This window comes from Sinohyriopsis cumingii, unplaced genomic scaffold, assembly GCF_028554795.1.
Source record: "Sinohyriopsis cumingii isolate HCF-2022 unplaced genomic scaffold, ASM2855479v2 utg003020l, whole genome shotgun sequence".
In the NCBI taxonomy this organism is placed as follows: Eukaryota; Metazoa; Mollusca; class Bivalvia; order Unionida; family Unionidae; genus Sinohyriopsis; species Sinohyriopsis cumingii.
Genome location: NW_028316368.1, coordinates 77,298 through 95,111, shown reverse-complemented (window position 1 = coordinate 95,111; position 17,814 = coordinate 77,298). Strand labels below are relative to the sequence as shown.

At 33.7% G+C, this 17,814-nt stretch overlaps 1 protein-coding gene across 1 annotated transcript; it reads right to left on the bottom strand.

The window, feature by feature from the left end:
- Nucleotides 1-498: 498 nt before the first annotated feature.
- LOC149769928 (beta-1,3-galactosyltransferase 2-like) lies at nt 499-12,905 on the bottom strand. Its single transcript, XM_089949653.1, has 2 exons — nt 12,706-12,905; nt 499-3,977 (listed from the first exon to the last, which is right to left on the bottom strand). The coding sequence occupies exon 2, from the start codon at nt 3,820-3,822 to the stop codon at nt 2,515-2,517; it is 1,308 nt and encodes a 435-aa protein (XP_089805779.1). The 5' UTR covers nt 3,823-3,977; nt 12,706-12,905; the 3' UTR covers nt 499-2,514.
- Between the last annotated feature and the right edge of the window lie 4,909 nt (nt 12,906-17,814).

Below are 17,814 nucleotides of genomic sequence, written 5' to 3'. Positions count from 1 at the left end.
AGCATGAGTTGAGTCGCGCTCAGTATTTTTTAATAACTAGAGCCGAAAAAAATACACCACCCTACAGATATGCTCAGCTAGGTACTTAGGTTTTGACTGCAGGCAATTGCACATGCAGCATGAGTTGAGTCGCGCTCAGTATTTTTTAATAACTAGAGCCGAAAAAAATACACCACCCTCGGGTGACGCTGTACGTGGCAAAGAAACCCGAAAACACTTTTGATCAGATATACATATTGATATAAATCATACACAATTCCGTGACACCCACATCATTTATTGTCGTTGCAATGGTAACGTCTATCCGATAAAATACAGTATGCTCACATCTCAATTATATTAAATATTTTTGAACAATTCTTTTCTAACTTTATTGATTTTCAACAACTTAAAACTAATCTTATGATCGGTAGTTGAAAGCTACAAACAATGGCGGAGCGCTCTGTGTTTCATTATCTCCAAATTATATGTACGAAACAGATTGTTTTCTCTTAAAATGTGCAACCTTTTATCAGTCTTTTCTAAAGATTTGTACATAAAGGTCATTGTGTTCCGTTTAATCAATGATAATTTATAATTAACTTATGTTGCTAAACTATGTAACAGAAGGAAATAAACACAAGTTTTGTAAAGTTCAACCAACAATTTATTTCCTTAAAATACAAAGGTGGAAATTTAAATTGCAAATAATTTTAAATTTCAACTACACGTCCAGAAGTATAGTTTTGACCATGCTGATGTACCGATAATCTTGAATATGCCTCCATACTTATACCTAATAATTTTCGTGGATGACGATGATATAATGAAAACTGTATTTAATTTGACAATAATCCCAAAGTAGAGTTTTGGTCCAAGATGATCACTTTGCTATTACAATGAATAAATATCATGATTCCTCTAACATTATTTGAACGCAACTAGAATCTCGAATCACTGACTTCCAAAAAATGATATCAAGATTTGAATGAACACTTCGTTGACAAAAGGATATTTTTCATTATGCATCCGCACTTCAACTATGTCGCTATAATATTCCCGTTTCATTCACATACATTATGTTCCTAACTTAGTTTCACCCACATCAAGCGTCCCTATCTGCATTTGAAAGTTCTTTTTCCAGGAACATGTTTTAAACATTGTCACAGAGTTAGGCAAAATAATAACTTAGTTTTGCCTTTGGACTATTTTTCGTTGTACATACGTACAACGTTGTCTAGGGTGAATAAGTGTTTTTCCAGGTAAGTGACTGTATTAATATGTACATCGCCGGAAATTACTTGCGACGAGGGACATTAAAAATATGATATGCACGGGTATTTTACCCTGACTTTTGATCACTCTCCTATGGATTCAAGTAAGATCAATTTCTAAACCGACACTGGTCGTTTTGGATCACGTCAAGGAGTGTACGCTCTCCATTGTTCTCCAGCCATAGGGGTAAGTGTTCAATTTATATTTCATTTGATATGAGAAGCTTATTCGGTTTGTAATGTCTTATCGCGTAATAATGCATTTATTACACCGCAGATTTGAACTTTGAATTACAAGTCACTATTAGAGGTTAATGTATTAGCATATATCTAGAGTTTTTACAGAATCTATTATTATGAGCAGTTTGGTTTTATTGTAGCTGACTGTGACTATGACTAGAGCTGCCTAGAGTTGACTAGAACTGTCTAGAGCTATCTGAAACTGTTTAGAGCTGTCTGGAGTTTCTAAAGCATTTAAGGCTGCGTGCTGTCGATACGTATGTATGTACGTATGTCTGAGCCACGGACGTAGACGTAGCTAATTCAAAAGGGGGCTGTATGCTGGCTGTACTTGTGTATACGTATGACTGTACATGTGGTGGATCCACGAAGGGTGCGAGCGGCCGATAAGAGCATGGGATAACCCAAGGAATCGTACGACTGTACAAGGGTCTAGAAGCATACGTTTGGTTCAATTGTTGTTCCAAAAATTGGGTGCATTTTTATGTTAATAAGATTATTTTGAATCTTTGTTGTGTTCCAAGAGATTATGTGAATGTCTGTTATAGTTTATGACATTATTTTGAATCTTTATCGGAGTCCATATTTGAGATTATGTGAATCTCTCGTGTAGTATATGATACTGTGTGAAACGTATCTGCAGGTTTCTTGGATCTGTATTTCATATTGAATTCATATATTTGGTTTATTTTCAATGTGTGAATGTTTGTGTAGAGTGATTGGGTCAGTCGTATGTTAACAGCTTCAGAGAATCATTGTATTTTTTAAACCATATCTTTTTCTTTATCAATTCATTTTATAAATTTCCATCTTTCACACATTTTCCTTGTCGTATTCAATTAGTCCAAAAACCCACTCGGTTTCTATTCTGCGACAAATATTTAGCTGTTTTATTTGCTCCTTTTCGCCAGCTGTCTTATTTACATCAAGGTTACTATGATCGTTTTCGCTGCAGCTTTTAAGTCGTTCCTCTATTATTAATATAATGCTAAGTTGTGGCATCCAATGTCTATCACTAAGGCTATTTTTCATTTTGCCTTTGCCACTCTGTTTTATTTGCGGCATTCATTTCATATGGTGTATTTGACAATTTAAACTGTACATTTAAAGTTCGTTCATATGCTTTCCCCATCGCATCCCACAACTTTACGACTTCTTCTAAATTTTCCCCACCAGATATCAGAAAGGGACACGGATTTATGCTATGTTCAATACATTCCAGTCCTTCTTTAAAATCCAAAGAAAAATTCCCGGCAAGTGAGATATAGGTTATATGTTTGACCTTCGATGGTAACATTCCATAGAGATAAACGTCATCAACCCAGAAAAACGGTGTTAAATACGCAGCCCTGTAGAGAAAACGGATAATATCAGTAGATAAAATTACACCGAACCCACTGCAATATTGTGGATAAAACTGGTATCCCCTGAAAAAATCAGAATCGACGTACCATTTATTTCTCTTGTCTCTTATGATTGGCATCGTGCGATCAAAAATATAGTTACAAAGAATGTATCGTGTTCTACCAGAAAGTTTTGGAATATATTCTTTTAGCAATTTGTATGTATCCACAACTACATCATCATCAACCTTGACAATCATCTTAGCATTCATGCAGTTCTCTGATATCCACTTGTATCCCATGACCCCCTTATGTGTAAGGTTTCTATAAGCATCAATAAAATTTCCTTGTACAAGATCGCCATGCTTTATAAATTCATTCTCAATTTGTATTTGCGTTGCATTATCAAGAACCGTGCCAAGCAGAAACAAAATCCTGACAGACCCTAAGTGACGAAAATATGAATTATTAGTCCATGTTTTTCTCATGACATCACGCCTCTCAAAATGACTCGGTGCAGTGTGAACTATCACAAGAGCTGATAGATTCACCGCTGACTTGCATAAGGTTGGATTTGACAACAAATATGGTGCGTCTAATGTTAAAGGATATAGAGTTTTGGTATGACCTGATCCTGTTTTGTAGACTCCATCAATGTTGACTCCATCAATCGTGGTGAGATTAAATTTAAGATTTTCAGAGCCATTTTGTATCTCACCTTTATGATTTATGGTATAGTATTCATCGTCGCTTTGGATACGGTATGGCCTATATGTTGACCCACCTTGTCTGTGAAAATCGATAATTCTTGGTCGGACGATACCGTGGTGATTTACGGTCGAGAAGTGATGGAAGCTCATAATTATGAATGATATTCCAAGAAAGACAATGACCACTAGGATGTTTCGAAAACACCATCGTACCGCAACCGTTGACACAAGCACATTCATCAAATTATCCATAGCGTTAATATTACCAATGGACATTCCTTCAGGATAGGATCTAGACCTCTGTAAATGTGTTCATCGCACATTCATGTCAGTCGACCTTTTCATGGTTTTATTTTCGTCGGAAGACTTGACAATGCTTTCCATCAATGATAATCTCTGGACAAAATCAAACCAGACCAGCACGAAATCTTCTGAAACGAAATAACATTAATAAGACAATTTTGATATAAAGGAACCCGCATCTCTATGTGAAAGAAGCACTCTCAAAAGGTTGCATTTATATGGGTTCTTTTGGAGAACCCTATATTCAGTCAATCTGGGAACATGAATACGTGATAGGTAAACATTATTCCCTGAAAAGTCCACCACGATTATCCATCGTATATTAATTGTTAATGCTGGAAGGGGACATATTGTGTCCTGAATGTATACTATATAATGTGCATAATTTCGAATCTGACTGACTATGAACGACATTACTTTGCTAATGCAATTTTAGCGTTGAATACACTCAGTGAAACGTTTACTTTTGTCACGATTACTTGTTAACTATTAAACATGGATATGATATTCGATTAGTCAATGCAAGTACTTATCTTTACACCAGAAGAGTTTCCTTACAAAGGTTAACACTAATTGATGCGAACAATAACCCTTAAAATCGGCAGTAATAAGAGATGCATTGACGACACACTGGATGAAGGTAGTTTGTCATGCTGAATTAAGGTAGTTTGTCCATGCGGAATGAAGGTAGTTCGTCACGCAGGATGAAGACAGTTTGTCCATGCGGACTGAAGGTAGTTTGTCACGCGGAATCAAGGTAGTATGTCCATGCAGACAGAAGGTAGTTTGTCACGTGGAATAAAAGTAGTTTCTCCATGCGGAATGAACGTAGTTTGTCTATGCAGAATCAAGGTAATTTGCCCATCATGAACAAACAAATTGTCGTTCGTTTAGAGTATTTTCCAGACTTAAGTTAGTTGTATTGAGAAAGCACCAAAGAGCCCCATGTTATATCATTATATCTATTTATCCACCTACATATCTATATCTATATTTATATGCATATATGTGTGTGTTTGTGTGTGTCTGTGTGTGTAATAGCTGATTATGTGATGATACCGTTCTTTTGAAATACACTCCTTGATTATTTTCTATAGTATTTTATGTTAATTATTAGCCTTATCATTTTTGTTTGTTTCTGCAGATGTTGGAACGAAAACTGGACTTGCAAGTGGCGTTCCTAGCGCTAACTCTTGTTTTTATTTGTCTTGCTTTCTACGGATGATCACAACTGCACTGCCAACCCCTCCCCCCTCCTACATATTAAGGAGAGAATTATTTTGATTGTACGTGTTCTTATCTTACTAATATGGTATTCATGAGATGTCTTGGCATAAGAAGTTTAAGTCTTTAACGGCTTAATATTTTTTTAAAATCTAAGTATACTTAATGTTAACAGAATTAGACGCTAGTTATAGTACTAACGAGATCAAGCAGAAAATGAAATAATGAACTGTAAGCCTCACAATAAACATTAGTGCTTGAAATATTGACTAAGATTTCGTCAGTCTTTCTATCGTAAGCTCTTAAAGAAGTAATTATTCGAGGTAAGAACTAATTTGGCAGTCTGAAGAATACGTCAATCGTTAGATATGGTGGTAATCTCATTTCATAGGCAAACTATTTGTTTAGATGCAGCGAGTTTAATCTATTAGCTGTTCTTATCCAACTAATGCATTCATTTTCTGTATATATTGTTAAATGCATGTTAGTAAATAATGCTTTTCAGCATCTATTATTATATTCTCCGGAACGATATAAACAACTCACATATTGGTATACTTGAGCAAATCATTATTGATTTGGCTGCAGCAGATAACAATTTTACAAGATTCACTAAGATCAGGCAGTTCGAGCAGAGATTAAGAGCAAACGATTTTGCATTTGTAACAAAAGCGTAGATCATTATTTGAACATTCTTGGAAATAATGTTGTTCAATATGTTTCTATGCAGTACAAAATAAATGAAAGCATGAAAGAATAATGTATCCAAGAAAAAGCAAACTATCATAAATGGAAGCAGTGATGTCATCATTTTATGATCAAGTAATATTCTTCACGTTTGTGAGGAACGTTAATGTACATTACGCTTACAAGATTTTGTCAATAATAGATCATAACATATCAAAAGAAGTAGAAAACACAGTTAAAAGCAACTCGCCACAGATATGAAAGATACCACGTTAGATTAAAATGAGACTACCACACATTACGATATCTCATAAACAATAGAGATGATTAAACCTGAACACAGTTTTCAGATGACGGTTCCTAAGCTAAATAAAAATATTTTGTTTGCAACATGTAATATATGAAGGTAGAAGGAAATGTCAACAGTGCAACATTACTAAATATGGATGGAATGCCTCTAAAGACATCATAATATAAAAATAAATATTTTCAATATGAATGAATACATCATGTTCATGAAGTACAAATATTGGTGCAGCTGATGAGCAAAATGATGATACGGAAACAATACAAGTCACTTCTCGTTCATTAAAGATCCTTGATAATCATCAAAGGTAATAATATATATATATATATATATATATATATATATATATATATATATATATATATATATATATATATATATATATATATATATATATATATATATATATATATATATATATATATATATATATATATATATATATATATATATTGTAAATGTTGTCAGATGAAGTTAACCAAATAATCAGAGCAGATAATTGTTAAGGTTAATTTCCAGATATGAGCCCAAAACGTGAAATGGACGCAGAATAAAACCACGGCAGTAAATAGTGCCCAAATAACATCTGACTTTCTGCGAACCCACCTAAAACAATCTTAATAGTATAAATGAAACTGTTGATAAAGTATAAGTTAAACTAAATCTCAAATACGCATACATGTCAGAAGCATATACACATATTCAAACATGCATATACACGTATTCAAACATGCACATACACGTATTCAAACATGCATATAGGCGTATTCAAACATGCATATACACGTATTCAAACATGCATATACACGTATTCAAATACGCATATACACGTATTCAAACATGCACATACACGTATTCAAACATGCATATACGCGTATTCAAACATGCATAAACGCATATTCAAACATGCATATACACATATTCAATTATGTATATACACGTATTCAAACATGCATATACACGTATTCAAACACGCATATACACGTATTCAAACATGCATATACACGTATTCAAACACGCATATACATGTATTCAAACATGCACATACACGTATTCAAACATGCATATACACATATTCAATTATGTATATACACGTATTCAAACATGCATATACACGTATTCAAACACGCATATACACGTATTCAAACATGCATGTAAACGTATTCAAACATGTTTATACACGTATTCAAACATGCATATACACATATTCAAACACGCATATACACATATTCAAACATGCATATACACATATTCAAACACGCATATACACGTATTCAAACATGAATATGCACGTATCCAAACATGAATATACACGTATTCAAACATGCACATACACGTATTCAAACATGCGTATACACGTATTCAAACATGCGGAACATTGTCAAACTCTACAGAGCAGTGACTCAATGTTTTAAGCAATCATAGCCAGTTACAAACTGCAAGTGTACAAGACAGGTAGCAAACAATTAGTTTTGAGACCCCTTAATGGCGGAATCTCACTTTTCAGGTGCTAGATTGGCCACGCCCAATAAAATCCCATATTAGCCTACATAGCACAACAAACCTAGATGACCACATACAGGGACCTTATTTATGCAGATACAGTCTTCTGCCAGTAATTATAAATATTCCCTTTTGTTTCTTTCCATTAAACATCAAATTTGAGCAGTTTATCATTGAGTGTCACCAATGACTGTGACTAAAATAGTCTCGAACATGATGTAGCTTAGGAAATTATTCCTTTAGTTGACACATTTGTTTTTCCGTCTTCTTTGCTCCTTTTATTGATCAATCAATTGATCAAACTGATTCTATCTTTACTACTCATTTTCTTTATTCTAATCATAGTACTAAAATACTTTTTATTCTAATCATTGTAATAAAAAACAGTCTCTCGTTATCGGAAGGGAATATGATCCGGAAGTGTTTATGTATGTTGCATAGGGCTATTAGAGAAATTGCAACCTAACATGTATCAGTTGGTTATTTTGTTAAAATGGGGGTCATTATGAGAAATTATAGACCATCTGATGCACCGGCTGGTTACGTGTAGTCATTGTGTTTTCAAACTGTTGCTCATAACCTAAGTCATATAGACAGGAAAGTCTTACTCAAGGCTATTGACCTCCTTTGCTTATATGCAACATATCCTTGCATTTCACAAACCAAATAACAGATCGATCTCTTACCTAATACCACGTTAGGCAACCTATGCTTGTTGACCATAACGTGTACAACCACATAATTTTCAGAGGCGATTCCGTGGAGGAATATTGCAACTGAAACCATACTAAAACCTCTAATTCAGGGCCTTCCTAAATCCGACCAACATTATCAAGGGTAAATTTGCATGTCCGATATTTTCCAGTATATTTGCATATTTACGGCATTTAACAGTTTAAGTCTTCTGCATTTCAACATAAAAGTCAAAAGACTTTAGAGAGATTTCATCAAACTTTGGAAAATATCATTCTGTCATATCGCTTTGATACATCAAATGATTGAGTTGAAGGTATTCCTCTATTGTTCGTTACGGAATTAAATTTTTTTCAATAAACATTAGGTTTTAGTCCTTGTTGTAATAGTTATTGGACATACTGTCTGTGGAGCAATGACAATATTAAAGTAGAAACTTCCTGCAATAGAAAACTCAAAGATTAATCTCACTGACGACGCCTCTCAGTTCAAATATCAGTTTCCAAAGACTTGTGAAGTGGCAAGTACTAATATTCACTCTGTCTAGCCAAATCAGAAACAAAATTAAGTTATGACAGCAACGCAAAGGACGAGAATTTTCGGCCTGGTAATAGAGTTCTGGCTTTCTTGCCCCAAACCTCAAAACCTTCTTCAGGCTATGTAGCATGGCTCTAATACAGATGAAATAAATTAAGCCAATTAAATTATATTATTAAATCTCATAAGAGTCTAAAACATACATAATTTGTAAATATGTCATTGGAATATGTTGACAGAGATATTTATGCTATCACTCAGTTTATTTGTACCTGTCTCACACAGTGAGTATTTAAACGATGCAATGCAATTTGACTATAGTTAAACGATCTTCCAAATTCAGAAATATAAATAATTTGAAACAAACTCTCACATCAATATCCATACGAAAATGGCTGTAATATAAATATGGACACTTCCATATGTGCCAACACGAACAATAAAATCTACCATATCTCTAACATTGTAGATTCTACATCTATCCAACATCTTATTTACAGAATGAATCATCTTAAAAGGAATGTCTGAATAAAAATTCATTATTTGCTGGAGAATGATTTCATAGAACTATGTCAATGTATTTGCAGTTCTCCATGTAGTATAGTGCCAAAATCTCATAATACTTTTACAATGCGCACCGACACTAGAAAAGTGAACAGCGTCACCAAAGTAGAATAATTTTCAATGTCTAAAATCGATTATTGCACTGACAAAGATGGACATGCAAACTATGATACCGGGTTAGACCTTTTGAAAGGATTGTATCTAATTCCACTCTTTAGATGGGCCAAGGATATTTGTGACCCTAGATGGACATTATCAATATAAAAGGATGCCTTTTGGTATGAGATGTCTTACTTTAGCTTTCCAGAGCTTCATGAACATGATAACGTCTGGTCTATATAATTGTGACGCTTATATCAATGACGTAGTCATCTATGAAGCCATCTGGAAAAATCACTTGAAAAACGTTTGGAAATTCATTGAACGACTAATGCTTGCAAACATGACAATTATTGTAGGTAAAAGTGAGTTTTGCCGTGTTTTTGTTATAGCTTTTGAAACATTTTGTGATACACGGTCAAGTTAAGCCAATATAAAATAAGGTCCATGATAACTCAGCATTTCATGCCTATCAGTAAAAGCAACTGATGTAATTTGGGGAATGGCTGGATATTATCAAATTTGTCCCTGACTGAAGTTCCTCTAACCAATTTGTTGAGTAAGAAAACTAAGTTTCATTGGTGTGAATAAATATCAGGAATCTTCTAATACATTTTAATTCTGGAATTAAAGGTGCACGATTTGCCGCTACAGATTACAATCAGTAAGTTAAAACGTGCTGATGCAAGTGATGTAAGAGTTAGTGGAGTATTCATTCAAGAAGACAAAAATGGGATGGAACGTCCGCTGTGCTATATTTTTTATCAAAAACCTAAACAAGCACCTTATAAATTATTCCACAATTCGGAAGCAATATTTGGCTTTGATACTGGATTTGCCACTTTGAAGAGTATGCGAATTGAGTTCCTTCTCCGAATATTGTATTCAGTGATCCCAATCCCCTGTTTTTCATTAACAAAATGAAAAACAAAACAAAATATCAGAGATTGTTAAGGTCGTTTGATTTTGCACGAACACAACACTGACATTAGGCACACGAAGGGAAAGGATAATCTAATTGCAGATGTACTGTCACATGTATATTTTGCATTGTTCATTGTCTATTTGATATTTGCCATGTTCTTTAATAAAATTTGAGTGAATGATATGACCTTGTTTACAATATATAATTTTCTGGAATTTCTGACCTTTAACATTGGCCTCTGATTGTGACTAAGGTTTTTATATTAAGACTCTTTACATCAGAAATGTTTATTCCTGTTTTAACATTTCAAGTGGAGTCGGTCGTTTAGTTCTGTTTAATTTTTAATTTGAGAGGATTATTTTTATTGGATTTAATAAATGATCATTAATGCTTCGGACTATATTACTATTCAAGGGACTATTGTGATGGCAATTTGAGACTTTTTGATTATATCATCTTGTAACATCTAGAATGTTAGCACATCACGATTCCAAGACTAAGACATATTACGACCCCCAGATTAAAGTTCATCACTACCCCCAGACTAAGGCACATCACGACTCCCAGACTATATTACATCACGACTCCTAGATCAAGGCACATTACGACTCCAAGACTAAGGAATATCACGACTGCCAGACTAAGGCACATCACGACCACCATACTAAGGCACATCACGACTCCAGACTTAGGCACATTACGGCGGAAACACTCGTATATTATTTTACATTTTTTTGCATTGATAGTTCACAATCTTTTTGGTAAGATTCAACTTATATATGATATACTTAAGACATGAAATTATGAAATTAACTGAGCATGGCGCAACTATGTTTGCAGGATTTGATAAACTAATTTTAATATTTTGAGAAGAAATAGTGTAATTAGTGCCTAAGAATGCAGTATGCTCTAATACTTTGCATGCATTCCATAAACCGACAACCAACCCACTCAGTAAATAAAATATATAGCTCATATTTTGAATTTATTGTGTTAAAGCACTGTTCTTAAATTAAGAATTACTTTCCATATTTGCAAAGTATTCCGTGATCTGAATCAATGTCTGCTATTCTGTGTGATATAAAACGATTTTGGTGAGGTTCCACGCATCAAACTGAGATATATTTTGGTTTGACTTTGAATTATGTTTCAACATCAGTTTCCTTAGTTTGCTATATGGGCTGGGCATCTGTGTAGCCAGAATGGTAGTTTTTGATATGGGCTTGGCATCTGTATCGCCTGAACGATAGTGTCTTAGATGGGCGTGGTATCTCTATCGCCAGAACTTTAGAGTGTTATACGGGCTGGACATCTGTATCGCAAGAACGTTAATTTTCTATATGGGCTGTGCATCTGTATCCCCAGAACACAGCTTTGGTTTACTTTAAAACTTTGTTTCCGAATCGTCACAGAATATAGTTATTTAAACTCACAAGTGTGCATATCTGTAATGCGTTCAAATGACGCAAAACGCCATACACATGCTCAAATTATATTAATCTGTATTACAATAAAGATAGTCAAACTGAAATGTACATTTTCATGTCGAATGTAAATAAGTAAATTGATAAGTAAGTCTTCATCCTGTCCTCTATGTAATCGTAAATTTGTTCAATCCATCCATTATTCTTGTTCAACGGATAGATGTAAAGTAATCTCTTTAATTATATAATAATGAGAACATATGCAACAGTTTCATTTAGACTCCTAGAAGAAAAATCATCCTGACTGTTTAATACTCTAAACTGACATTTTTCAATATCAAGTTTTCTTAGTAAATTTCGCTTCTATGCGAAGAAATTGAAACGTAAATAAAACACGCAAGCGCTAATGTACGTACAACGTATGCATGAATGTACTCGTGCATGCATGTATGTATGTTTGTATGTATGGATGGATGGATGAATGGATGGATGGATGGATGGATGGATGTATGACATGAAAGTTACACAATGCAATGATATGGCCAGTTTGTAAGACTACAAAAACAATATTACAACCACGCCAAGAAAAATAGTCATTTGTGGCTCGATGAAAGTTATGAGGATTGTTATCTGATTAGTTTCATATCATTAAAAATAGTAATTCTAACGACGAGTAAAAGAGTCGTCTTAAATAAACCTAATCACAATGTTTGTTTTAATCGCTTAGAATAATGTGCAAAACACCTACCTGGACAGAATTATGAATTATGATTCACGTTCTCCTTTGATTGGACATCTGCATCGTTAATTGCCGGGAACATAATAGGGATCATTTCTATTTACTCGTAGCTTGATATATCAACACACGCACAAATAAATGATGTTATACTTACCCTTTTAACAGATGTAGAGTCTCAAATGTAAATTGCATCAGATAAATGTACCATCAAAGAACAATATCGCCAAATGAGAAACACCCTTATAAAAAGGACTTTTTGAATGGTGAAGCTCTACATAGGATGCTGGGCACGTCAAGAAAATTGTTTTAAAAAAGCGGCAACAATGTTGACGTAAAAATAGGCGGAGCAGCTTCTTCCAGTAATCATCATGACTGCATGTATGAAATTTGCATAAGGATATAAATACACTCTCACAATAGATTTCGCTGTAACAGATTGTATTTATGTGCACTATAATCAATCTGTAGGTGTGCAATGACGCTGTGTTTTTGTACTTGTATTGAATTTTTGTAAATTATTATGCTTCATTAAACTGTATAGACCAATCAAAAGCAATTAATAGTGGGTACAACACACACACACACACACACACACACACATATATATATATATGTGTGTGTGTGTGTGTATACACGTACATACATACACATTCACAAAAATAAAAAACAGCCTCTTATTCTTTAAATATATGTGCGAGTGTGCCTGTACATCTCGTTATGATATTTTGTATACGAGTATGTCTTTGCATTTTATTAAGATTTCAAGTGTATGAGTATATCTGTGTACATCTCGATAGGATGGAATTTTTGTGTATGAGTATGTCTGTGTGCATCTCGCTAGGATGATTTTTGTGTACAGGAAAGTACATCTCATTAGGATTACTTCTGTACGAGGTTGTCTTTATATTTCGATAGGATTTCTAAAACTCATTTATACTGGATTGAACATAAAGTACAGACAATGTTATTCTAATAGAATATACTATATTTAAACAATAAACAATCGTGTGAATGTGTTTTATTTAAAATAAGCGTTGAAAAACTAAACAAGATGTTAAATAAATGGCGTGACGGAAATGGAGATTCTCGAATTGTTTTTTTACAGGAATTAATGGTAAATGCAGAAAACAAGCGATTTGAATGTCATTTTATTTCTCCACTGTAGTAAGCGATATTGTGATATCCTCCCCGTCCACTCAAAATATAGAATATAACTTTTCTAAACGTTGTGCATATAATGCTCATATTATATACATTTCAGACAGCAATATGTTTTCAGTCTTCTGGAGTAACATAAATTGAAATTGAAGTGAGATTTAACATTACTGAATACTGTTTACCCTAATGTTATAATGCCTAATAACTCTTTTAGTTTATTCAATATATGTTTTGTAACAAACTGATACACTTTGATCAGACGCATTTTATCATGTAAGAATAGTTGAATCAAATAATGCTAAGCTAGTTATTATGACAGCTGGACATGCCAAAAAGACAAATTTCAGTCACTGTGTAAATGTCAAATATAGTAAATACTGACTTGCCTTTGGTGAACAGGTCGTGAATTAATGGTTAAGAGGCAGTCAACAGAGAAACAGATGGCAATCGAGGCAGTTTATTTTTATTCTTTAAACATTAATTCAAATACCAGAAATCTCCCCTTGTGATGCAAAACTTGAATTCTCACACTAAAGTAACTAGACATGACACATAAGTTTAAATAAACACGTCTAATTTGTTGTTGATTATTATTTCCACGCTCATAAATTTCATCATTAAGACTGTTCAGGTCATGTAGCAGTTCTGGTTTTGGGATTTGTTGGGTCATGCATTTGTTATACAATTACTTCAGCACATTTTCCTAGCATGAAAGGCAAGCATCCACCATTTGTTTGCAAGCATCTGTTCATAAAAAAGAAAATAATCAAACATGAATAATTCCTTTGTTTTAATTATTATAGACAATATATTGCGATACTAGTTTCATATGACATTAATGTGCCAAGTGGATATTCATGTGAAATGCTTTTAATTCAGTATAGAAGTTTCTTTTTAAAAATGTTTATTTATTTTTATCGTGTGTAATGCATGCGCAGCCATTTAACATCGTTATCATTATCATGGTGCGTAGCCTGTCAATTGTTCACAGTGTGTGACATCGTCCGTAAAGCTTAACAGATAAACGAAGATTCACTGGCCTTGCCCCATCGGACACGTTTGACTGTACAACGACCCTGTCCTGCCCGAAAACTGTTTAGCGTGGTCAACATATGTCGTGGAAGTTTGAAGCCAGGACGGCTGACTAGCTCAACGATGAGAGAGAGGTTTGCAACATCTGTTGAAGACCATTCATCACCAAATGCAGAAATAGCTGTCATATCCTCCGACAACGGACCTAACCAGATTGGATGTCTAAATCCAAGCGGCCGGCTGGATGTTAAGTGATGTCCTTGTACATAGGACGTTTCTCACTGGCATAAACCTTAGCAGTTGTTCAAATTAATGTCATGTCTACCTTTTAATTCTAAATTTATGCAAAATAACCGCGTTTTACAAAGTATATGACTGATATAAAAGTATTCGTTTAGTTTAATAAGTATTTGTTTAGTTATGAAATAATCACCTTGAAATGGATAAGCGTTAAAACAGAAAAATATATTTTCCAAAGTTTAAAGTCTTCTTTTTCCTACAGGAAACAAAGATGCAAAATAAAATATCCATCGCTCATATTTGTATTAAGCTTCGATATGGTTTCATCTTTCTTATGTGATAACCAAATATTTCCAGTTAAATGGAATGAATGTCCTTACCAAAGAGTATCAGAACATTTTCACACAATTCAGTACATTAATAACAGAAAACAATTGGTTGAGTCTTGTTCATTACCTTTTATTTCAATTTATATTTGCAGGTTATGTGGTATGCACGACAAATGTCATGAAATTATATGTAGTAAAGTAAACATTGTTTTGGAAAAATCAATTATCAGCCATGTTAGTCTCATGACGTTGGAGTTTCTTATTTATTCGAAATCAATCCATTCCTTTATCTTCAACATTCTAGTCTATTCAAACATATCTAAAATACTCATCAGCAATGACATTTCTCATTTACAATGAGCTATATTAAAATTGATTTCCGAGTGGAATGGTAGATTAAGCTTGAGGATAATGATGTATTTTGTTAAAGGATATCCTGAATCCCCTAACGACCCTCCCATGTAATATCCTGAATCCTCCCATGTAGCTACTAGCAAACTTCTCCTCATATGTGAATGCTGTTTACAGGCATGCTTATGCTTGAATTTTGTAACCAAACATGCTTATATGTGAATTGTGTGCTCCAGCATGCTAATATGTTAATTTCGTGTACAAGAATGTTTATAGGTGAATTGTGTATACAAGCATTTTTGTTTACCAAATGTGTGTACATGCACGCTTATATGCGAACTGTGTACAATATTGATTGTATGTGAAGCGTGTCTACAAGAATGCTTGTATATGAATGGTTTATACAAACATGCTTAGAAGTGAAATGTGTGTAGAAGCATTCTTCGATGCGAATTGTGTGTACAGGCGTGCTTATTTGCGAATTGTGCGTATAAGGATGCTTGTACGGGAATGGTATTATATTGTCATCACAGATTTAGGTATGCTACTTAGCTAGTCTTCTTGCATCTAACATTTTTAGAATGGTTTGTCTGGAACAATAAGTACCTTGAGGTCGAGATGTTCCGTAAATATCTTGTTCAGGACGAGAACGAAACACTAGTAATTTACTAAGGGAAAATAGCAAGCAAATCGGAATAATCAATAAAAGTGAGGGGCAAATAAGAGAGGTAAATGATCGGTTATGCTGCACTGTTCATGCTATTTATCTAAACTATGCTATTTACTAATTAAACTTTCAACGTCTAGGTCCTGTTGAGACTGCAAAAAGATGATCATTTTATTTATGCTTGGCGTAAGGACGATTGTATTGGAATGTCTGAAAAAAGATTGTTCGTACTCTATGGTCTTAAACTAAATAACATTAAACAAAAAGCCTACAATTTTCTTACAATGTGACAAAATATTTTTTATTCTTAGAATATAACGTGGAAATATATAATTAACTTAGAGCACTTTTAATTAAATCCCAAATAATTCCTAAATGTTCTATCAGATGTACAGAATTATGGAATATTCCGGAAGAATTCCACGCCTTGAATGTGCTGATGTACCGGTAGTCCTGAATAGTTTGATTTACTAACAGACTTGATGTATCCCAATGATTTAATCCAGAAAACCAATGGTCGAATTCAAAATAATTGAATGATAGTGTTTTAGTCCAAATGTTCTAATAACTAACTTGACAACTGAAATGGTGGAGGACATGTGTGATTGGTTTCAGATCCCATCACAATTTTTGTTCTTGGCACGTGAATAAACTATCGGTTCATGCATGTAGAATAACGTCAATTAACAGAACCAACGAGTTACCTTTTGGAATATAAACAAATACATTGTTTCAGTTCAGATACCAGCAGCAAAATCGTTTGAAGCAGCAGCACCTGTAACCGATGAGCTACCAAAGGTACCCCGTTGAGAATAGAGGCATGACCTAAGGACTACAATTTTTACTGATTGCTGTAATCATATTGTTATTCTTTGTAATGCATTGATTGATGTTTGCTGCCTGTAGCGAGGTATATCGATACTAATCATATCTTATATGATTGAATTCACGTTTTCTTTTATACCTGAACATACCATTCAATATTCTCAATCTCTCAAAAAGGGAAACATGTCACGTTTTAATAGAGGGAGATGCATATTTCTAATTTCCTAGATGAACGTTATTATTTTTATTATTATTATTATTATTATTATTATTATTATTATTATTATTATTTAATTGTTTTATTGTTTTAAATTTTTTTAATCCCACTACATGATATTATAATGTATTATTATTTACGGGATTATATATTGTCCAGTACAGAGGTCAGTTATGTTTGACCTGACTGATTCTTTTATATTTTCGACGTAAACAATTCACAATAGAAACATTGTATCAAGTTCCTAACCTTGTTCCAAAATCAGTGACAGTTTTGGTAAACAATTTTAAAAATGTTTTTTAAATCTTTCCCAGAGTAAGAATCATTAAGTTGAGTAAAGGTCACACCTGGACGATATGACAAGTATCGTGTGTCAATTGGCAAACGAACTTCTTTTTTCTTCCAGAAGAATTAACTTTTGTCCCCCATTCTGGAATTTGTTTT

Coding starts and splice junctions, on each gene's coding strand:
- LOC149769928 (XM_089949653.1), bottom strand. CDS start 3,822: ATGTCCATTGGTAATATTAACGCTATGGATAATTTGATGAATGTGCTT.